Source organism: Aythya fuligula, chromosome 10 (assembly GCF_009819795.1).
Source record: "Aythya fuligula isolate bAytFul2 chromosome 10, bAytFul2.pri, whole genome shotgun sequence".
Lineage (NCBI taxonomy): Eukaryota > Metazoa > Chordata > Aves > Anseriformes > Anatidae > Aythya > Aythya fuligula.
Window position 1 is genome coordinate 10,951,611 of NC_045568.1, and position 22,766 is coordinate 10,974,376.

At 61.8% G+C, this 22,766-nt stretch overlaps 1 protein-coding gene across 4 annotated transcripts in view; it reads left to right on the plus strand.

Annotated features, from left to right (window-relative positions):
* Positions 1–22,766, plus strand: part of PLXNA1 (plexin A1) — a 107,270-nt gene that overhangs the window by 15,658 nt on the left and 68,846 nt on the right. For all 4 annotated transcript variants that reach the window (XM_032193915.1, XM_032193913.1, XM_032193916.1 and 1 more), the window contains exons 2-3: positions 1,707–3,056; positions 7,158–7,340. In XM_032193915.1, the coding sequence (XP_032049806.1) occupies positions 1,854–3,056; positions 7,158–7,340 (1,386 nt within the window). In that variant the 5' untranslated portion in view covers positions 1,707–1,853. The remainder of the gene's footprint in view (positions 1–1,706; positions 3,057–7,157; positions 7,341–22,766) is intronic.

Below are 22,766 nucleotides of genomic sequence, written 5' to 3' on the forward strand. Positions count from 1 at the left end.
AGCTTTCGGAGCTGGAGAGCTTTCGGAGCGGGAACGGAGCGCTTTGGGAGCTGGGCACGTCCACAAAGGGGATTTGGAAGCGGTGCAGGGACCTGCCCGGGGGCACGGAGGAGCCAGCAGAGCGGTTGCTGCCAGCCCCTGCCGCTATCTCGTGCGCTGCCACTGGCGCGGTGCCGCCTGCCCTCCGATGACACAGGTCCTGGCACTGCGGCCACGGTTCCTACCTGTGCCACTCCCTGCCGGGCATCCTGCTGTCGTGCTGGGCCCCGAGCGGGTTCTTCCCCGCACGAGCTGAGTCAGAGACGGGCGATAAGGAGGGGGAGGCTTTCCTCCGCCCGCTTTTGGAGCGTCTTATCGGCCAGGCTGAGCTGGGAAACAAAGGGCTGAGCTCACTTCCCGGCCGGGGAGCTTCGCGGCGAGGTGTCCGGGCTGCTTGCTGGGGGGGAGCTGTGCCCCGTCACCAGATGGAGCAGGGAGCTGAGGCTGCACGGAGCACGTGGGGAGATGCAGAGCTCCCCATGCTCCCCGCAGCTCCTGATGGCAGCCCCGCATTTCGGAGCCCGGTGCCTCTCCCCGCTGTGCCTGCTCGCTCCCCCCAGCTCCCCCTGCCCGCAGCCCTCCTGGGCTTTGTCAGGCAGGCAGGTGGCAGGGCTGGCAGGCAGCGTGCCAGGGCTCCCCGCGCTCCCAGCTCCTTTAAAAGGCGATTTGGAGATCCTCCTCCGGGCAGGGGCTCGGGCTGTGCCTCCCGCACCCCGTCCGGGCGATGGGGGAGCCCCGTGCCGGGAGGACGCAGCCCGCCTGGGCTCGAGTCCCAGCTCCCCTCCGCAGGCTCGGTCACACGCTGCTTGAGTAGTAAATTGGTGCCATTTGTGTCTGTCTTCATTCACAAAAGCCGTGCTTTTTCCTCTGCCTCTCCCCACCCCATTTGCCTCGCCTCTATAACAGCAGTGTCCTCTTGGCGCGCGGCGTGCCAGCAGCCAGTTCCACTGGGGGCCAGGCTGGGAGGGGGCTGGATATTTCGGAGATATTTCTCGCTCAGCCAGGCACCAAGGACACCCCCAGCCCGACAATGGGGCCGTTTTCCCTTTGTGCTCACGAGCTGGGAGCAAACCCTGATTTTTTTTTTCACGTGGAACGGTGCAGGGCTGCGCGCCGCCACGCTCATGGCTCGTTAGCAGCCGGTCCCTGATGGATGCTGGGGGGGATTTAGGAGCAGGTTGGGGCCAGCTACGCCCCGCCGGGCCATTTGTATGCGGGAGGTGTGCCGGAGCGCATCGCGAGGCCGCTGCCTGCCGGGGATGTGTCCGCCCTGCTCTGCTTTGCTCTGCCGCAGGCGTGCGACCACCGCGCCTCCCGAGGGGGCTCGGCGAGGGGAGGCAGGGGCTGGCCCCTCTCCGGGGGTTTTGGGGCTCCCCGGATGGCAAGGCTTGTGGCTGGGGCCGGGATGGGGAGAATGAAGCACGTGGCTGCTCGCGGGGAGGGATTTGTGGTGTGGAGCAGCGTGGGGAGGTTTCAGCATCCTGAGGGTCCTGGCACTTGGGGTCCCTGCTGGTTTTCCTCTGGGATGGGAGGTGGGGGGGTGATTTATGTTATGTTGCCTGCTAGGAGGATGAGAAGCAGCAAAGCCTTGCAGGGTTGGGTGCAGCAGGCTCAGTACAGCTGCAGGGAAGCCTCCTAACCCCAACTCTTCTCCTTTTCCCCTCTAGGGCTGACCAGAGTGGCGGTGCCCGTGATGCCCTGAACGCCGAGCGCGGAGGAAGCAGAGGAGACTGTGTCCCGTTAGCTCCTCTTCCTTCCCTCACCCCCTTTGTTTGGGTTTGTTTCTATTTATTTTGCGGCCGGGCTTTGGGGGCATGGCCTCGGCCGGCCGTGGCGCCGCCGCCATGCGGCTCCTTTGGCTCAAGCCCCGCTCGCCCCTCCACCTCTGGACCCTGCTGCTTTTGGGGAGCACCTGGCTACCGCTGGCGGAAGGCAGCCCCAAGCCTCCCTTTAGGACTTTCCCGGTTTCAGACTGGAGCTTGACGCACCTGGTGGTCCACAACAAGACCGGGGAGGTGTACGTGGGGGCCGTCAATCGGATCTACAAGCTCTCCAACAACCTCACCCTCCTGCGGACGCACGTGACGGGGCCGGTGGAGGACAACGAGAAGTGTTACCCCCCGCCCAGCGTCCAGTCGTGCCCGCACGGCCTGGTCACCACCAACAACGTGAACAAGCTGCTGCTGGTGGACTACTCGGGGAACCGGCTCATCGCCTGCGGCAGCGCCTCGCAGGGGATCTGCCAGTTCCTGCGGCTGGACGACCTCTTCAAGCTGGGCGAGCCCCACCACCGCAAGGAGCACTACCTCTCCAGCGTCAACGAGTCCGGGACCATGTCCGGGGTCATCATCGAGGTGCTGAACGGGCAGAACAAGCTCTTCATCGGGACGCCCATCGACGGCAAGTCGGAGTACTTCCCCACGCTGTCCAGCCGCAAGCTGATGGCCAACGAGGAGAACGCGGAGATGTTCGGCTTCGTCTACCAGGACGAGTTCGTCTCGTCCCAGCTGAAGATCCCCTCGGACACGCTCTCCAAGTTCCCCACCTTCGACATCTACTACATCTACAGCTTCAGCAGCGAGCAGTTCGTGTACTACCTGACCCTGCAGCTGGACACCCAGCTCACCTCGCCCGACTCCACCGGGGAGCAGTTCTTCACCTCCAAAATCGTCCGCCTCTGCGTGGACGACCCCAAGTTCTACTCCTACGTGGAGTTCCCCATCGGCTGCGTGCAGGACGGCATCGAGTACCGCCTGATCCAGGACGCGTACCTCACCAAGCCTGGCAAGGCTCTGGCCAAGTACCTGGGCATCTCGGAGCAGGAGGATATCCTCTTCACCATCTTCTCCCAGGGCCAGAAAAACAGGGTGAAGCCTCCCAAGGAGTCTGTGCTCTGCCTCTTCACGTTGAAGAAGATCAAGGATAAGATCAAGGAGCGCATCCAGTCGTGCTACAGAGGGGAAGGGAAGCTCTCGCTGCCCTGGCTCTTGAACAAGGAGCTGGGCTGCATCAACTCGGTGAGTTGGCGCTCGGTTTTTGGCTGCTGGCCGTGCCCTGGGCCCCGTCCCGGTTACCTGCCCTGCCTCGTGCTCCCCCCGGGGGGAGGATCCGTGCTCGCTCGGGGGCCCTGGCACGGCTGGGGCCGAGCGCTGGGCTTGCTGGGTCGCATTCCTCGTGGAGACTGCGGCTTTGGTGTGGGAAGGCTGCGTCTGGGCTGGGGCTGAATCAGTGTCTGCCCAGAGCGGCTGGCCCCGAGCTGGGGCCGCGTGCTGGCACGGGGTGCTGGTGCCCCTGCGGGGTGCAGGAGTAAAAGGGGAGCTGGTTTGGAGGAGCAGGACCTGGTTTCTCAGAGGGACAGAGGTTTGTCTGCTGCGTCTGTGCTGGGGGGAGCCTTGTAGGTGGTGTGTGTGAACCGGGGGGCTTGGCAGAGCTGTAGGGGCAGGAGGTGTGGGGAAGGGGGCGGACAGGTCGGTGCTCCCAGCAGGTCCCGTGGCGTGCAGGTAGGAGGAGAGGGGATCCAGGAGCTCCTGGCTCCTTTTTCTTCCTGCTCCCGCAGTGCCAGCACCTGGCTGTGCTTGTCCCAGGCTGCGGGGCAGAGCCAGCAGCCAGCTCCCTGCCCTCTTGGGGTCCCTTTGGGGGCTTTGGTTCCCTCCTGCTCACCACCTCCCTGCTCCCTGGGTGTGCTTGGGGGGCACGCCGCCAAACAGCAAGCAGGGTGCAGGCGCTGGATTGATTTTTTTTTTTTTTTTTTTTCTGGCAAGAGGAGGCAGGAGGGGAGGGCGTGGGCACGGAGCCCACCGTGCCCTGGGTTTTGGGGTCAGCCCTGCTGCCGGGGGTGCCCGCGGAGCAGCCCAGCCTTTCTTCCCCGCCGCGCCGGAGGAGCCAGCTAACAGCTGCCTGACAAAGTAAAGGGTTTGCTGTCAAGAGCGCTGGGCTCGCAAATCAGATTTTGGCTTTGAACTAATTCAATTTTGGTGGAAAACGATGAAATCGTTACACTGCTGCCTGGTGGGGCGCACAGCTGCTGGCTCAGGCGCAGGAGATGCTGGCTGCTTCCTCCCCGGGCACTCCCAGCTCCTCTCCCCCTGTGTTTGGGGAGGGGGCTCTGCCTGGCGTTTCCCCCCCGTGCCCCATTTGAGGCTGGGCAGGCTGCGTCCCCCTGGGTTTTATTTTCTGCTCTATTTTCCCTGCTGGGGGGAACGAGGCTGTTCGTGGCACCGCTGGGTGCTCGGCGGCTTCTCCACGCGCCTCAGCTGCAAAAGGTGTTTTTTTGCAGGGAAACCAGGAAAAAAAAGTTCTTGCATCCCACCAGGGGAAGGTGCTGGGATGGGGAGGGCAGTGCTGGCTCGGCAGCTGGTGCTGTGCCACGGGGACAGCGAGGGCTTGGCCGCGGTGCTGTGGTTACACGTGCGGTGACCTTGGGTTTTCCAACCTCACACCACAGTTGCTTAACTGGAGAGAAAGTCCTGGCCATGGAGGATTTGGGATCTAGCTGGAACGTTCCCCATTTGGGGACATCGTTCCCTCCTTGTCACCATTCCTCGTGAGTGCTCGAAGCGACCCCCAGCCCTTGGGGGGGGAAAAACGTGCAGGGTGCTGGCAGCTGCCTCCTGGGGGCTCAGAGCCCCTGAGGAAGAGCAGAGCAGGGCTGTGTGGTGCTGCCTTTGCTCTGCACCATGCCAAGGTCCTGGTGCTCCCCTCCTTTGTGTCCCTCTCCTGCTCTGCCTGCCAAGCACAGCTCAGCAGGGCTGGAGCCCCTCGCCGCGCTGGGAGGCAGCCAGAGGGGTGGTGCAGAGCGTGTCACCGCGTCCCGGCGGGGGGCTCCCTGCCCCGCATCCACTGCAGCACCTCTGGGGCAGCTGAAGGATCTCACGGTGATGGATGCTGGCCAGAAAACCAAGGGCATGGTGGGCTCCGTGAGGAGGCAGGACGGAATTGCTAGGTCAGGGCTTGCTCGGGATTTACGCCCGGTCTGTGTGGAAGACGTCCCGGGAGCTCTCCTCCTGCTCCTGCTCAGGATTTATGGCTTGAAGGCTCCCGGGAGGTGGAAGCCCGGCCCTTGGTGCTTCAGCACGGCAGTGGGGGTGCTCTGAGGGCTGGGGACGAGCTGTGCCAGCACGCCGTGGGCATCGCCCTCCGGAGCTCGGCTGGGAGGCTGAAACGAAATTTGGGGTGAGGAGCCCTGCTGCTGCCTGCTGCTTCCCCCAGCCCCGGAGCTTTGGGGTGCTCGCCCCCCGGTGCTTCCCCAGCAGGTGGGTGAGGGGTGTGGGAGGCCAGGGGTGCGTGTGCTGCCATTAAGTGCCCAATTACCAGCCAATTAATAACGCTGAGCGGCACGAGCTCGCCTCTGCTCCCTCATTGCCTCCCTAAGTGGGCCTGAAGAGAGGCGACGAGACAAGGCGGGTCGTGGAGACAGACGGCTCCTGGCTGGCTCTGTCTGCGCCCTGTCCTGCCTCTTTTGGGTGGGTTTCTGGGGAAAATGGGAGCTTTGTGCCCCGGCTCTGTGCTGGAGGAGGGGAGGAGGCTGCCTCGTGGGGTCCTGGGGGTGGCCGCGGTGGTGCCGGGGGTGCCCCAGCCCTCGCAGCGCCCGCTCGGCCCGACCTCGCCACCGCGGTGCCTGCCTGCGCTTCCCTAACGAGGCAGCTTGCTGTTAATGAGCTAATTGTCGGCGTAATTATTTATCGAGGTGGTGGCGGCATCTCGGTGGCGGGCGGGTGCTCCTTGCGGCCCTGGAGTGCAGCTGTATTTGTCGTTTCCCAGAGAGTTTGTTGAGACAAAGCAGAGAGGAGTAAACACCATCAACATTTATCCTCTTGCATATTCAGCAGCTGATGAGGTTGGGGAAGCTGCAAATTGGAGTGCGGAGGGAACGGGAATTGCCTGGGCTGCCAGGGGCTGCCGGGGCTCAAATCCCTTCGGTGGGGCTCAAATCCCTTCATGGGTTGTGCTCGGGGTCGTGTTGGCCCCTCTGCTGCTGCTCGCCGGGCTCCGGCTTGCTCGAGGCCGTCGGGACCGAGGGGTGCATTCCTCGTGTCTCGTCTGAGGAGGGGGTTTTTGGGTGTTAGTGCCACGGGGATGTGGCTGTCCAGGCCCTCCTGGGGTGCAGCCAGGAGGTTTGTGGCCGGTGCAAGGCAGGAGGAGGAGGCACGAGGTCTGACAGAGGTCCTCAAAGTCAGCCCAGCGTTGCTGGGAAGGGAACTTGCTCGGAGCCGCTCTTCTGCAGCTGCACCTGGCACTGCAGGAGGGTCCCCAGTGAGGCCGACGGGCTGGAGAGCTGCAGATTCCCCTTCCCACATCCTTCTGGACAGAGAAGAGTGCGGTGCCCCTCATTCTTGATTTTGGGAATCTCCCCTGCCTGGCTGCACCCAAATGTTGCCCAGTTTAGGGAAGGCTGAGCAGGGGCCGGGCGCGGAAGGCAGTCGGTCTGCGCTCACATCCCAGTTCAGGCACCCCACAAAAACAGAAGTTAAAGAACTGAGCCAGCAAAACCCTGTTTCCACACCATTTCGGGGGCTGAGCGTGGCCGGCTGGAGCCGTTCCCATGGCTCAGCTGCAGCAGGGCTGGCACGGCGCTGGTGGCACCGCTGCCTTTGGGTCGGTGGAGCGAGCCCAGGGGGTGACGGCGTGGCCACATCCTTGTTTGACAGCCCCGTGGCTTTTCCTTGAGGGTTTTGGATGCCCAGGGCTGTGCTGGCCTCTGTTTTTGGGGCTGTTGTTGTCCCTGTTTGGGGTGGTGATGGCGGGGATGTTGTTTGCAGCCAGAGCCACCGGGTGCGGGTGCGCAGCGCACGGCGTTCCCCATGTTACGTGCACAGGGATCTCAACCCCTTGGGGACTGGCACACATGTGGAGGTGGTTGCTTGCCAAAAACCTCTCCCCTTTGGATTCCGAGTTACAGAAGGAACCTCGTGGAGCAGAAACCCCCCTGGCCTGAGCAGGCTGCCTCTCCAGGCCTCCTCCCCAAACCACATCCCGGAGCGAGGTGTCTCGCTGCCAGCTGGAGATGGGAAAACGTCACCTCCTCAGCTCCATCCTCCCGTGGGGTGGGAGGTCGGGGTGATCCCTCCTTGTCCCTGGCTCTCACCAGAGCTCACCTCTCCCCTCTTTCCTTCCCGCAGCCCCTGCAGATCGACGACAATTTCTGCGGGCAGGATTTTAACCAGCCGCTGGGCGGGACCGTCACCATCGAGGGGACGCCGCTGTTCGTGGACAAGGAGGACGGGATGACCTCGGTGGCTGCCTACGACTACAGGGGCCAGACCGTTGTCTTCGCGGGCACGCGGAGTGGGAAGATCAAAAAGGTAGGGATGGAGCTGGCGGGGCCGGTGCCGTGCTGCTGGGGGGGTTTCTGCGCCTCCCCCGGTGTGATTTGGTGTGATTTGGGGAGTGTGTGTCCCCGTTGTCATTCTCTGCCAAAAAAATGCACAAAACCTCCGTGTCGGAGGGGTGTAATGTAAGGGGATTGAGTGTTTGGCTGCTGGTGGGTCAGAGCCCACCCCGTTGTCTCCCAGGGCTGCTGGTTGGCCCCGTAGCCGTGATGGGGCAGGCTCTGCCTCCCCGTGTCCGTGGTGCGTGGTTGTTGACCTGGAAAGGGCCCGGGAGGTGGGTGCTGGTGGCTTGGGGCTGGTGCTGCTGTTGGGGGAAGCTCCAGTTGGGTTGGCAGTGCTGCGTTGTGTGGAGGGGGCAGGACGGAGCCTCACTGCTCCCCTTGGCTCTTTTTGGGATCGGAGTTCCTGCATTCATTCCCTTCAGATCCTGGATCTGGCCGAAATGGGAGAGGTAGGGTCTGAAGCTGGCGTTTGTGCCAGGTGGTGCTGTCCTCCGAGGGGACGATGAGCTGTGCTCCTGCTGCCGTGGTGAGGATTCGGGATTTGTGGCCCATTTGGGGCTCGCCTCACACCTCCTGTCCCTTTGGGTGGGCACTGAGGTGCCGTGGCACGCGGGGCTGGCCGCATTGCTCGCGAGGTGCTGGGTCCTGAGCTCCCCGCGTGGCCGTGCGGGGCTGTGCCCGTGGTGTAGGGGTCACCCCGTGGCACAGCCAGGAAGAAACTGGTCCCAGATGTGCCCTTGGGGTGCCCCGGGTGGCCCTGAGCCACCTCCCGGAGTGGGGGCCCTGCATCCCCAGCCGGGCTGGCGGTGCTCCCCCTGCCCCACGTCCCCTGCCTCTCCTCCTCCTCCTCCTCCCCGGCGCCAGGCTGAGCAGGGGGAGCTGAGGAGGCAGCTTGTCCTCCCTGCCCCACCGATCCATGGGGCTGAGGGACACCAGGGATTCCTTCTGAAATTCCCCGCTGGGGATTTCAGAAGCCTGTGCCAGCATGAAGGATGGGGACGGAGGAAGGAGCCTGTGGGAGGAGGATTCACAAAGCCACAGGGACAGCGTTACGTCCCCTGTCCCTTATTTATCTCGAGGAGAGCGTGGCAGCTGCCTTTTACATGGGAGATTTGTTGCTTTCCCCTTCTCTCATTTTTTTTCCTAGCTCTTCTCATTTTTTTTGGCACCGTCAGAGCCACTCGCAGGTTGCTGAGGGCGCAGGCTGAGCTCTGGGTGCCCTGCGGAGCAAGGCTGGGGGTGCCGAAGACCCCAATTTTAGGGGAACCGTCCCCTGCTGTGCCTTTGGGGTGCTCAGCCCTAATATCCTGCCCCCAGGGCTGCCCGGCGCGGCGTCTGGGTCGGGGTGAGGTCAGGGCAGGGTCCCGGCTGCGTCTGGATTTGCCTTGGATGGCAGCTCCCGTGCCCAGCGTTTGGCCAGGCTGCTGCGTGCGCACAGAGCCTGCCTTTGTCCCCCGAAAAAACCCCGTAAGCCCTCCTGCCCCGCGGCCCCGCTGCCAGCAGGAGCGGCTGGGAGGCTGCCGGGCAGCACCTGCTGTGCCCCACAGCTGTCCCCTGTCCCCCCCTGTCCCCTCTGTCCCCCACTGGAGGGGTCGTGGAGCTGGGGACCGCCGCAGATGGCATTTGGGGAGGGGACACGGTTATTCCAGGGGGGAAAAATGGCATCGGGGCGCTGTCGGAGCGAAGGCAGGCGGGGCTCTTTGGCTGGCCGCCCGCTGCCGGCAGTCACGGGGCTGTGGGATGGGGTTTTGGGGATTTCTGCCCCGCCACGGGGTGAGTAAGGCGGGGGTGACTCTCGCCGTGCTGCCGGCCCCGGGTGTGAGCCACGTCTGCGCGCTGCCTGCGGGCACCTCGGGGACCTCTCCTTCAGCCCCGGGGATGGGGAAGTGACACGGGGCTGTGGGCACGCTGCCGCGGGGGCTGCCGGGGGGACAATCTGCGCTCCCCGTGCCCGGCTGACACCGGGGAGGTCTCTTGGGTGATGGGGTTTTGAGCAGCCTCACAGGGAGGTGGCTTGGAGGAGCTGGGTGTGCCTGCAGCCCCTGCGTGCCCCTCACAGCCAGCTGGGTCCTCACTTTCAGGGGTTGTCCCCGCAGCTCTGGCTGTCCCCGTGCCCCCGTAATCCCTTCAGCTCCGTCCCCAAAGCAGATGGCCTTGGGTGCGAGCGCCTCGGGGCGCGGCCCGGCCGGGAATCCGCTCCCCCTCTGCAGCTCGTGCTCTCCCTGGGCTTGTTTATCCTCTCCCACGGCAGGCCCAGCTCAGCCGGCCCCTTGTTTGGTTTCCTTGGCTCCTCCGCTCGGAGGAGGATGATAATAAGAAAAAAATAAACCAAACTCTGCGTGCTGAGTGGGCCGGCCCCAGCCGGGCGCAAACACCGGGACCTCGCCGCTCCTCCTGGGGAGCATCGCGTGCAGAGGGAAGGTGAATTCCCAGCTCCTGTCTGACCCTAAAACGGGGCTGTGGGGCTGGCGCTGAGCCCCGTGCAGGGCTGTGTGCAGCAGGAGGAGGCCACGACTGGCCGGGGTTTTGCAGGAATTTCCCCGTTCCCTGCTGGTCCCGGGCTGGGAGCTCGCCGGGACCTCGTGGCTCGCCCGGGGCAGCACCGGTGCTTTGTGTGCTGCTTCATTTCCTTCCAAGGAACGATTTTTTTTTTTTTTTTTTTCCCTCTCCCTGGGTGTTTTAACAGCCAAATCTCTTCCCCTCGTAAAAAGCCCCCTGCTTTCTTCCTCTCCCCCTTCCCCCAGCTGTGCTGTGAGGCAGGAATTATCCCCTGCGGGCGGCAGGGAGCGGGGGCTCTGCCGGGCACGTGCTGGGGCAGGGCAGGGGCAGGGCATTGGGGTGTCTGTGCTCTGCTCTCGGGGCAGGATTGGGCGCAGGGGGAGCTTCTGCTGGCTTCCAGGAGCCCGGCTGGGGGTTGGAGACCTCCCTGCTGGCTTTTCGGGGAGGCTTCGCAGCCCTGCACGGGGCTGGCGTCCTCGCGGCGCTCCCCAGCGTGGCTCAGCGGTGTTGCTGTTTGTGCAAGAAAGCCAAACTCGCCCAAACTGGCTTTCCAGCCCACAAATCCACTCCTCAGCCTCTCGGGTACGGGCTGGCATCACCCGGCGGAGGTCGGGGTCCGCGTGAGCCTGGGAGGGGGAGGCACGAAGCCCCTGGCCACGCGGCTCCTTGCACACCGCCTCCGCTTAGCGCTAAGGCAGCTTTAAGCAGCTCTGGCTGAGAAGGGACCCTTTGTGTCTGCCCGAAATCCAGCTCCTGGGGCGCAGGGAGGGCTCAGACCCCTCGTGACCCCCCCTGTCCTCCCCCCTCCTTGCACGGAGCTCACCCCTTGTAGGGGAAGGTGCCCTCACCCCGCTCCCGGGGGCAGCTTTGGTGCTCGTGGCCCGATTTGGGGATGGTGCCATGGGGCCGTGTGTGTGTTCAGCCACCTGGGGCAGATCCTGCAGCATCTCTGCCACAGCCCACCTGCCTCCCCTTGCACCATACAGTGGGGCAGCCCTCTATAGGGCACAGGGCATTTTAGGGGTGCTATAGGGCAGGACCCACAGCCCCCAATAGCCCTGCTGGATGGGCAAGCGCGATGGAGCCGGGGAAGGCAGCTGGCGGTGCTGCACAAGGGCCTTTTGTTCCTGCTGCCTCGTCCCTCTGTGTCCCTGTCCCATCCCACGGGGACCCCGCTCCCCCTGCCCACCATTTATGGGGTCCCTGAGGGATTCAGCCCCGTTCCCTAGCAGGGAAACGGGCGCCCAGGAGCCTGCGCCCGCGTCCTCCCTGGCTTGGCACGACGAGGTGCCCAGCGGCTGCCACAGCGAATCCATCAAACACCTCTCAGTGCTCCCAGCCCCCTCCAGAGCTCTCCTGAAGTGCTGGCTGCTTTAATCGAGGTGGAGACGGCCCCGGTAAGTGGATGGGGTGAGGGGAGAGGGGGCTGCGGAGCCCCCCCCCCCCGGTGTCCCCAGCTCGTGGCGGGCAGCGCGCGGCGTCGCCCCGGCAGGCTCAGGAGGAAGGGGCCCCGCTGGCTTTTTGTCGAGCTCCGAACAGGATGTCTCATTGTTGGAGGAAACAATTAGAAATTCATCGTGAACCCACGGCCTCTGGGACCGGCTCGGGGAGGGGTGGGGTGGGGGGGCTGCTGCCGGCTCCGTCCTCGGGTGACTCTGGGGAGGGACGCGCTGCGCTCGGGCTCCCCGCCTCGAGCAGGATGGGGCTGAGCCCCCGCTGCCCTCTGCGCTGCGGCTCTCCCAACCCCTACAGCTCCCAGCCCGGCTGCCCCAGGCTCTTCACCTCCATAACTCTTTTTTTTTTGTTTTTTTTTTTTCCTCCCCCATCTGCTCTGCAGTCAGCACAAAGCCGGCAGGTGAGGAGCTGGCGGAGAGGAGCCGGGCTGGCTGCCAGGCGGGGACGTGGCCGCCAGGCTCAGCCCTTCCCCGCACGAAGAGCTGACTCGGCGCCTCTCCCGGCTCCCCGCAGCCCTGTCAGGGGGGGCATCACCCTGGGCACCCTCCCCAAGGTGACTTCGGGAGCCTCCAGCACGTGCCCGTCTCCGGGATGTGCCCATCTCCGGCGTTTTTTGGTGCTTTCTGCGTTTCCCTTCGCTCAGGACCCTGCCCGTGGCACAGGGACGTGAGGGTTGGGGATGGAGCTGCAGCTGCGCACTGCAAGGAGTGAGCTTTTAGGCTTCATTGAGCTTTGAAACCAAAGGGTGCTGAGCACCCCTGGGTGTCCCCATGCCTCTGACCTGGTGCAGTCGCAGCCCCTCCATGCACAGAGCTGGGCACGGCGCTCGCTGCGGAGCTGGCGGTGGCAGGGCAGGGTGGAAACCACCCCGCTGGGATGGAAATGAGCTGGGAGGCCCCGGCGCTGCGGAGGCCCTCCTGTCAGAGCCATTGTGCCTATTGACGGGCTGGAAAGCTGGCTAATTTTGGCTTTTCAGGTGGGAGAATAGCCCCGGCCTCCCACCAAAGGCAGCGGAGAAAAGGGAGGGCACAGGGCAGTGCTGGCATCCCGCCTGCCTTCCTGCAGCCCGGATGAGCGGTGCCTGAGGGGTTTGTCCTGGTCTGGCGGCCCCCGGGTGGCCCTGCATTTCTCCTTTCTCCTTCCAAGGTGCTTCTGAGCTGGGCACGTCCCTGAGCTCACACCCCATGGCCTTGGGGTTGGGACTGGAGAGGCGGAGAGGACCCCATGGAGCAAAGCTGGGTAATCGGAGGGTTTTATTTTTGCTGCTCTTGGTGCTCTCGAGGGCAGCAGCCATCAGGCACTCCGTGCGTGGCACCGGGGGTCCCGAGGAACCTGGATGCAGCAGGGGGCTGGCGCTGGGGCAGCATTTTCCCCGTGGTGATCCCCACGAGAGCAGAAAGAGCCCCGGCAGGCTGAAAAACCCGTGTGTTTTTTATTAGCTCCCACCGTAATGATGTATTTTGGATCGCTCTCCTGCGTTGGTAAAATTACCAGACCTTGAACAAAGGGAAGGAAAAAAAAAAACACAAAACAGTCTCTCTGACCTTGGAGCTGGTGGTTCGCTCGTCTTCATTTCATCCCCTCGGCTGGGGGTGCGGGGCAGTTTTGGGTGCTATTTATAATCCGCTGGGCTCGGCGCTTTCCTTTACCAAGCGAAAGCTTCTCACCTTTGTTCCTGATACTGCAGAGAGGAGCTGCTTACGGGAAAAGGAAGAATCAGCGAGAAATTGTTGTGTGTTCCCCATTGTGGCAAAGCTTTGTGGTCTGGAAAGCCCCAGAGCAGTGTGCACATCTCCTCGGGTGAGCGTAAATGGGGTGGGTGCTGCCCGGAGGGGCACAGCCTGGTGCTCTGCAGGGCTGGGCACCAAAGTCTGAGCCCGTACTGGTGAGGTTTTCCATGTCTGGCACGCTTGGCAGTGGGAGAAATACTGTGTTACCCTAATTCTTCCCCTCTCCATCCCCCAGGGGAAATAGGGGCTGCGTTCGCCCCGCTGCCGGAGCCAGGAGTGCCATCACCTGCCCGCGTCCCCCTCCTCCGGCCTCGTTTGTAACTGACAGACTCGTTGAAACAACAAATGTTGCCGTAATTTAATTTTCAGACAAACAATAGTCCGGGGACAATGTTAAATTCATGAAACTGGCTTAATGTGATGAAATTTAATGAAGCAATTTGTGTGCTATCCTGGGCGCCGGCGCTGTGCAGGCCCCTGGCTCCGCGCGGCTTCCCCCTGCTCTGCCGGCAGCTCCGAGCGTCCCTCGCCTCCCCTGTGGCCATGGGGGAGTGAGTGTGCTGGGACGGCTTCTTTTGGGGTTTTGGGGATGTCGCTGTGTCCCGCTGAGCAGACTTTCTTTGGGGTATGAGCCAGGGGAAGGGGGATCCAGTCAGTGCCACGCGGAGAGGGGAGAGGCCTCTGGGGTACTCACCGTGGGGCCGGTAACTTCTGGTGGTGCCTCTGTAGTAAGAGCAACGCGTTGCAGGGAGAGCACGTTTTGGATTTGGGAGGGCAAAAGTGGTTTGTGAAGCAACTGGGGAGGTGGTTTGGAGGGTGGAGAGCCCCGCTGCTTGCTCTGGAGGTGGGCTGGGTTTGTGCCACCTCGCCGGAGCCCCTCAGTGCAAAAAGCCTCGGAGGCTTTGCCCCTGCTCGTGTTTTTGGGGGCACAAGAAGCGTGTTGGATCTTTCTCACCTGCCCAAATCCTCCTAGTGGCAGCCCTGCTGCCACCTGAGTTCCCCCAAACTCATATTTGCCCTGAAGGACGCTGCCAAATCCTTCCAGGGCTGGATTTTGTTCTCAGCAGGGGCACTCGCAGGCAGGCTTGCGGTCGGTAAAGCCCCTTGCAGTCCTGGGGGCTGTGGCTGCAGCAGGTCCTGTGCTGTGGGGCTCGGCCTCCTCAGTGCTGGCTCAGTGCCTGGCCTCTCCTTGGCCTTCTGGTTTCCATCGGTGGTTGAAAATCTTCAAAAATCTTCAAAAATCCAGGCCTTTGTCCCAGCCCAGCTGCGTTTCCCCGCTCCTTGGGGTCGGTGTGCTGGGGCCTGGCAGGGCTCGCCACCGGGCCTCTCGGGGACGGTGCTGCACGCGGTGGTGTTTCTTGAGAAGTAAGCAAAGACCTTAAAAAAAAACAAACCCAAAAGCAAATAAAACACCACAACCCCCCAAAACAAACAAAGCCACACCTCGGCTGCGCGGCCGGTGCCAGCTACGGGGCTGTGGGGGTGATTTCCACCCGGCTTCGGGGATGGGAACTCCCCAAATTGAATTCTCTGTTTATTTCCCCAGGGTTTCTCTGTGTTACTCTCCCTCTCTTTCTGGTATGTTTATGAGCCTCAAGGGATCTGTTTTTACGCTCGACGTTTAAAATTAAAGACGTGTTTCTCTTCCAGCAGGTGAGATAAACACTCCGTGGCTTAGCAGAGGGTTTCCTTCCTGCCTCTCCTTCCCCCTCTTAAATCTGAAAACTCGAGGGCTGGGAGCTGCCTGGGCTGGGAGAGCTGCACCGCTGGGCTCTTTGGTGTGGGATCTTCGGCTTCTGGGTCCTTCTGGTTTTAAAAGAGGGCAAAAATTAAAGAGGGACGGAGGGAATTGAGGCAAGCGCCAAGGGAAGCGCGTGTGGCTGGACTTGGGAGGAAAAATGCAGCTCGTCTCGGGGATGGAGAGCACATGGGATGGTAACAGGGCTGGTCTGATGCAGGAGGGCTCACTGAGGTGCCGTGACTTGGCTCTGTGTCAAACACAGCATTTCTGACCGGGGTTTACCAGGAGAGAGAGACAACCCACGTCCCTGGGCACTTCATGGAGCTTGGGGTGCCTTGGGCACGTCCCCGTGCGCCTTGTCCTCTCTTCAGCCCCTGGATCCAGCAATAGGGCACATCGGTGTCCCACCAGAGGGTAAACCATGGAAGGGCTGCTCTGCCCCCGCTCCCACCGCAGCACATCACCAAAACCCCATGAATTGTGGGCTCGGTGGCTCAGCCCCTTCCTCTCTCCGCTGCTGTCCTTTTGAACCTTGCTGCCTGACATCTGCTCGCGCAGGCTGTTGAAACAAGACCTCTGCTCCAGTTTGGAAATGGAAGCGATTAAGGAGCCTGCAGAGAGCTCTGCTCTGACACCGGATCCGCCCAGGTGCCGCTTGGTGCCTGCCTCCCGGGGACGGGAGCAGCCCCGCTCCTCCTCGCCCAGCTGCTCCTCGCGCCTGTCCCACGCGCACTGCGAGCCTTGCGAGCTCAGCCCAACGCACCAAAAAGGTGTTTTTCCAGATGAGATTTGGTCCGTTCGTTGTTGAATCAATGCTGTGTCTGCAGACGGGGTATGGGGTGCCTGGGGAGCAGGTTTTGGGTGCCAAATGTCACCTCCCACCAGCACCACGGCGAGTGGTGGCTCTCGCTGGACAAAGCGGTCAAGGCAAAAATGTTCCTGACCCCCTCTCCTCCCTAATTCTCTTTCTGTTTCTGAGCAGGGAGAAGCAGAGCGAGAGAGCGAGCATTTGTTGTACTGGGCTGTGTGTTTCTGGAGATGTTTTTCATCAAGACGATGATAGTTGCATAGAGGCAGCTAATTGGGGGGAAAAGCTGATGGCAATAAATGTCAGGAATGCTTCGGGGATGGTTTGGATGGGATGCATTTTTAAAGCCTCCCAGCAAAAAAAAAAAAAAAAATATTGAAACCTTGGCCTGTTTTGAGCCTTGCCAAGAGAAGAAACTTGAAAACTGGGGTTTTCACACGTGTGTGTGTGTGTGTGTGTGCGAGTTAACCACAAGCACGTGTTCTGCGCTGCATGGTGGGGGCTGCGGAGCCGCACGAGGGGCAGGCACAGGAGCCCTGCAGGTCCTCGAGTTTTGGCAGAGCGATTTTGGGCACAGCTCAGCTCCGTGCTGCCTGTCTCTGAGCGGGGCTGGGGTCGGCTCCTCCGGGTTTCTCCTCCCCGTGACCTGCGGCTGGCGATGCCCGCGGCCAAAAGGCGGAGCGCGGCGTAAGGGCGTGGGCAGAGCTGTGATATCTGTGGGTGATAAAGGGAAGAATGAATGCGTAAAGGTGATGGCAGCACCTCGGCTGCCTCTGACCTGTGCTGTTTGTGGTTCGTGGCACGTGGGCTGCTCGCAGCCTGCCTGTGTTGTTGCCTCTCCAGAGGGGCAGGAGCAAGAGGAGGCTTGGGGAGGTTTGGCGTGAAAAATGGGGATTTCTGAGAGAAAGGAACCATCTCGTGATTTCCTGGGGAGGATTTCTCTCTCTGAAACTTGCCCGGGATGTTGCAGCAATGTGAATCCATCTGGGAGCTGCGCTCACCCCCCGTGAAGCCCGGCCCTCTTGTTTTCTGCCCCCCCTCCCCAGGCGCTGCTGTACCTCCAGCCCCAGCTGCAGCGCTCGGCGCTGGTGTGTTTTTCATAAAGGCTCTTAATCACGGGCAGGATGTTTCTGTTTATTCAAGAAACGAAATCACACAAACAACCCGCCCCCAATTTGGCTTTCGCGGAGCATCAGCTGCTTGACCCGGGCCCTGGGTAGAGCCAGAGAAAATCCTCCCCTGGCCTCCCGCAGCCTGGCCGCCGGGAGCACGCCTCCGTGCCGCGGCCGTGCCCTGGAGAGGTGCCCGGCACCGGGGTGATTCCTGCTCACGATCAGCCCGAGGGCTCGCAGCCAGGGCTGGCTGGTCCCTGGGGCTTGTTTTGACCCTGTCAGCATCCCACAGGAGGCTCGGGGACCTGGGCACAGGGGTTGGTCCCCGTGAGCCATGCTGGCCCCGTGCGAGCGGCGGTGCCGGCTCTGCTAACGAGAGCGTGGTTGGTTTTTGGCTGAGCTGGCTCCTGGCGAGGGCTGGAGGTGAGCTGGAGCCCGGCACTTCATTCCTGGGCGCTGAGGTCGTGCGTCCTCGTGTTTGGGATCCCAAACAACAGCACCCCGGGGCGCTCACCCCTGGCTGTGGCTGCGTTGTAGAGCCGCCGCCAGCGCCGGTACGGTGATGTCAGCTTTTGCTTCAGGCCCTGTCCTTTGGGAAAAGAGCACAGGAATGTGTCAGGGTGGGCAGAAATACAAACCTGCCTTCTCTCCTGCCTGTTGCACGCGTCGGTCCCGTCGCTGTCGTTTCCATGGCAAAGCAGCGGGGCCAAAATCCAGCGAGAGCGGAGCCCGCGCCGTGCCCCTCCGCGTTCGGAGGAGCGGGGTCCTCGGAGACGATGAGAATAATTTAACGAGCCATTAACGAGAGCGGGGGGGGGGGGGGTGAGGGGAAAGCAGCGGAGGAGCCGGAGCAGGGTCGGGGAGGGGGCGCGGGGAAGCGGGGCTGGTTTTTTGGCAGGGAGCGGGTCACGTTGGCAGCCCGCTCGCCTCGCCTCCGCCGTGTTGTGAAGTTTTGGAGGTTGCTTGAAAAGTGTCTGGGGAGCGGTGGCGAGCCAAGCGGGCCGCGGGCCAGCTCTCAGCTAAACATGTTGTTGTGTAAAATTGCAGTCAATTAATTTGAGACCTGCCAATTTCAACTGCAGAGCGCTAGGAGGTTCTGTCAAGTCTTCAACGGGATGAAAAGGGGAGAGGGGGGGGGGGGGGGATTCGTTTCCAGCGCTTGGAAGGGCAAAGAGCGGTCCCCTGCCCGAGCGCTGCAAAATGCCACCTCTCTCTGCGACTTTGGGGTTTGGAAAACTCGCTGCCACCGACGTGAAAGGTCCTTCTGGTGCCTGCTGAGGCCACGGGGACGGCCCCGAGGGGAGCGAGGAGGCGGTGGAGACCCCGCGCGTGGTGCGTGGTGCGGGGACCCCAGCGTGTTTGCGGGGCCCTTTGTTAGCAACTCGTTTCCTGGGTTTTGCACAGCGTGCGGTTCTGTGTGTGTCTGTAAGCTGGTTTTGTCCCCTCCCTTGTTAGTTTAGCGTTTTACAGCCCAGTGAAATCTCTGAAAAAGCTCAGCTCTGTGACCTCAGTCACGGGACCAGCGGGGCGAGCCGGGGGAAAGGCAGCTTGTGCTTGGGGCTGCTGCCTCCGGCCCTTGGCTCCCCTCATGTTCCCCCACTTGGCTTTTCCATCTCCAAAAACCCTGCAGCTTGCATGTACGTGGGTGTGTGTCTGTCCTCCTGCTGTCTCAGCCCCTTCTGGCACAGCTCTGGGCACCCGGGGCACCTTCTCTTGCTCTAATCCCCACCAAAGGGTGCAGAGCTCGGGCTCCTCAACCCCAGGGGTCGCTTTGTCCCCCAAAACAGACCCGTCCCCAACCCGGGCTGTGTCCTGGCACTCTGTGCTTTTCTGCACGAGGGCTCTGCTCCGGCTCCAGCATGTGAGAGGAGCAGCTCAGCATCCCCACGGGACTGTGAGCTCGTGCTCCTGGCTGCTGCCAGCAGTGGGCCCGGAGATGTGCCTCCAGAGGTGGGCTCGGGGCCTCGTGTCGTCACCACCCGGCTCGTACTTCCCCGAATACTTTAAGGGCAATTTCCTCTGACTTCGCTGGGAGCTTGTTAATGTTTCACTGGGACGCGGGAGCAGCTTCAAGGGAGGGCAGCTTTTGGTTTAGCTTTTGGTTTCGCCAGCTTTTGCCAGTGCTTGTTCCGTGGTTTAAAAGCACGTAAAAGCACCCAGCGGCCAAGAAAGCCCATGGGGCCGGTGGGGAGTGCTGGCACCTGCAGCTCTGTGCCACGATGCTCTCCTGGCCGGACCCTGGCTGCTCTCACCCTTCCCAGCACGGCCGTGTGGCTCTGAAATGGTCTGGATGGGTTGGGTGCAGCCCCAGTGTCCTGTCACTGCTGTCTCCATGCCCAGGAAGGGCTCGAGGGCAGCTGCAGGTGGATTTTCCTTTGGAGCCACGAGCGACACACTCTTTGGGACTGACTTTTCGGGGTATTTTGGGGAATTGTTTTTTGCCTGATCCCGGACTCCACAACTCAGAGGTTCTGAAAGGGCCAGGATTGGCCCTTCAGGAGCAATAACAGAAGAATTACTGCATTGCATGGGCGTCTTTATGTGTTTTTTAAACCGTGCCTCCTAATTATAAATAATGGCTGTGATATGAGATATGATTATGATGAATGGTGATTCCGTATTCCGTGCGCATTAGCGGCTTTAACCTTGCCGAGGTAATTATGTCTCATTTCAAATTCTGATACTATTTATTTGAGGTAGGGGACTGGGAATTTAATTTCTACAGCTTTGTCTTTTAGTATTATTATTATTTGAAAAAGATACCTTTGCAAAATTGTTTTTTAATAATTCCCTCCAGCGGCGGCACCGGTTCATTATTATCGGAGGGGCCTGGGCAGGACGGGGCTGGGAAGGGGTACGGGGAGCTCTGTGTGACCTGCTGGCCACGGGGCCATGTCCCTGCACACCCCTTTCTGCTCAAAGCCTTGTGGCACATGGGTGTGGACCCATGGAGCTCCCCTGACCCGTGCTGGGAGCTGTGTCCGGCTCCCAGGGCCCCCCCCGCCAAGGTTTTGGGGTCCGGGCAGGGCCGAGCCCCCATCCCGCCCCGTCCCTCCGCCAGCACGTTTAATTAAAAATCAAATCAACCCAAAGATTGCGATGCACGTGACTCTTAATCAGCTTGAAGTCTCGGTGAGAATAAAGTAATTATGCTACTCGTTTGGTTACAGTAATTAAAACTTTAATTAACATCATTTCCCACCCCTTGGCCTCCCTCTCCAGTGCGGATACTCAGGCGTGCGCACCCTTGGGCCGGGCAAGGGTTGCTGCCAGGGCCCCATCTCGGTGGCGGGCACACTTTAACTCAGGGTTTGCTCATCCCATCACCATCCCTGCTCCCTCCCTGCCCACCTCGAAGCCCCCCAGAGGCGCTGAAGCCCCCTGCCCACCGTGGGTCAGCGCTCCACGAGCCCTCTCCACCAGGAACCCTCTCCATGGGTGCCTGACCCCATGGATGAGCAGGAGGCAGGGACACGGTGAGGGCTGTGGGTGGTGGCAGCGTGTAAGAAGGGGACAGCACGCGTTGCCACCAGCCTTTAGGGCCAGCGAGGGCCGACAGCACTCGGCGTTGGCACGTCTCTCCCCCGTGCCGAGCTGTCAGGTGCCAAGCTGCGCTCCTGGCGCCTCGCTGGAGGCAGCTCCTTGGACATCGCGCCGGCGAGCTGCAGTGAGTGGCAGCCTCCTCTTGAGATCCCCTGGCAGCCGTCGCGGCTTTGGGGAGATGGAGATGGTGGCAGGTGGTCCTCAAAGCTGTGCCGAGAATTTCCCGGAGCGAGCGCACAAAGCGGCCCCAGCTGCGCTCCCGGCCCTCCTGCGTGCCGGCGGCTTGGCGAGGGGCTGCCCGGGCTCCTCCTGCAGCCCCTCAGCATCGTACGGGTGTGCAGGAGCCCAGCGTGTGCCTGTCTGTGGTGGTCCCCTCCTGCCTGGCCCCGCTTCCCCACGAGCCCCAAGGAGAAGGGAGCGGCGGAGAGGAGGGTTCTGCACCCGCACGAGCGCTGCGGAGAGAAAATCTGCGCTGCGTAAAACCTGAGCTTTTAAACATCTCGAGCAGTATCCTTAGGGAAAGCAATCTCTATATTTAAATCTGCTCAATCTCTCCTTCAAAATTGCTCCTATGCTCAGGCTGAAGAGCCTAATTTCCATCCTGTTTGCCAGCGGAGAGCCCGCTGTGGGAAGCGCTCTCTGTTGCTCCCAGGTTTGGTGGGGTGGGGAGCTGCGGCCCCGCGCCTTTTCCTTGGGGGCTGCGGGGAAGGTGTGAGCCGGAGAGGGGCACGTGGGGCTGGGGGTGCTGCTGGAGAGGCTCACGTGTGGGAACCCAGCCCTAAAACGCAAACAAACAGAGCAGGGAGTTCAGCAAACACTTAAACTCGGGGTGGGGAGAGCGAGAGGGGTCTGAGTGTGTGTCGGCGAGGGTTGGGTTTGAAGGGAAATATTTGCACGTGCTCTCCTTTGCTCCCAGCCCGGAGCTGGGTTCAGCTGGGTGTTCTCAGGAGCACCTCACGTGGGGCAGCGAGAGGTTGTCCTCCAGCCCTGGAGGTGTTTGTGGGGGCAGGTTTGGGGGGAGCACTGACCCTGTGATTTCCATCTTGGGGTGCCAATAGCAGAGATAGTGGTTTAAAAAGAGTGGAAAAAAAAAAAAAAAGTGTGGTTTTAACTTTTCTCCTCCCTCCTGATCAATGGATTACTTTCTCGTGAAGCACATTATGTGGTATAAAATGTAGTCATTGAGACCTTCTGTGTGTCCAGTTGTGCTGCCTGGGCGAGATGTTCAATATTTAATGGTGTCAGCGTGCCGTGCGTTATTTAGACCCCGGCTGTTCGGTGCTTAGCAGCTGCTCCTGGCCGCTCAGGTGTGATTTGGCCGTCGGGATAAAACCCCGGGGCAGCCCAGGGTCTGCGGTAACGAGGGGCTGTCTGCAGGCCGGGGGCAGCGCTGGCGTTAAATAGGTGAGGCTGGCTGCGGTCAGCATTCCCTTCTCCCTGGGTGGACGTGAATGGCAGCGGGTTTAGTTCGTGTTAAATGCGTCTGCTGCAAATTTGTGTTACTGCAGCGGGTGGCCTCGGGATGGGGCGGTGAGGAAGTGGTGGCTGCTGGACTCGTGGCAGGAGCGGAGAGGTTTGGGAGCTGCTGAGGTGGGGTTGTGTGAAATTTTGGAGTTTGTGGGGTTGTGATGCCTGGATGCAGGGCTGCGGAGAGAAGCCTGATGGATGAGTAAACCTGCCTGCAAGCCCGGGTGCCCGGTGCTGGGCTCCTTTCTGCAGCCTAAAGCCCGGCTCTGTCGGGGCGCTGTGAGGGGCGGTGATCTGGGAGAGTTGTTGGTGCGGGGTGACACGTGCCGATTGCGCTCTGGGGATGTAAAGTTTGGGCTCTGGAGGTTCTGCGGAGTTGTTTCTGCTCTAGAGATGGAGTTGTGTGTCTGCAGAGAGGAAAAAGAAAAAGGAAACGAAACCCGGGGGTGGCTGAAGGCAGCACAAGGGGGATGCACTGCGCGCACCCTGCGGTCCCCCTGCGGCACCAGCCTGGTGCAGAGCTTTGGGCTGCAGCGTTTGGGGGAGCGTGTTTGTCCCCGTGCTTCTGGGGAAGGGCTGGGAGCCCCTGGGATGGGCAATATAGGGGTTGTGGTGCACTGGGATGAGGAGAGGAGCACTGGGCCCCGCTGTTGTGGCCAGCTCGGGGCTGGAGCTGCTGCCGCAGCCTGTCCCCGACCTGCTGGGGACACCCCAGGGACAGCCACCCCGGGACCATCCCTCCGCAGCCTCCCCTGCGTGGGCTTTTCCTGCCACCCAGCCCTGTGTTTGGTGAGATTGATGGCTCCTTCCGTGTCCTCAGGCAGCTTCTCTCGCGCTGCTTTGTTGTTTTAGGGAGCAGGAAGGAAGCAGCTATTTTCCTGGGGCCGCGAGGGGAGGGAGGATCAGCTGATCTCCGGCACGCCGCAGCTCTGGGAGCCTGGGCTTCCTCCTGGCAAAGCCCCGCTGCCTCCTCCCTGACTTTTTGGGCTCCCTGACAGCGGTCTGGAAAGGGACGAGTGCCCCATGTCCTCCTTGGTTGTTG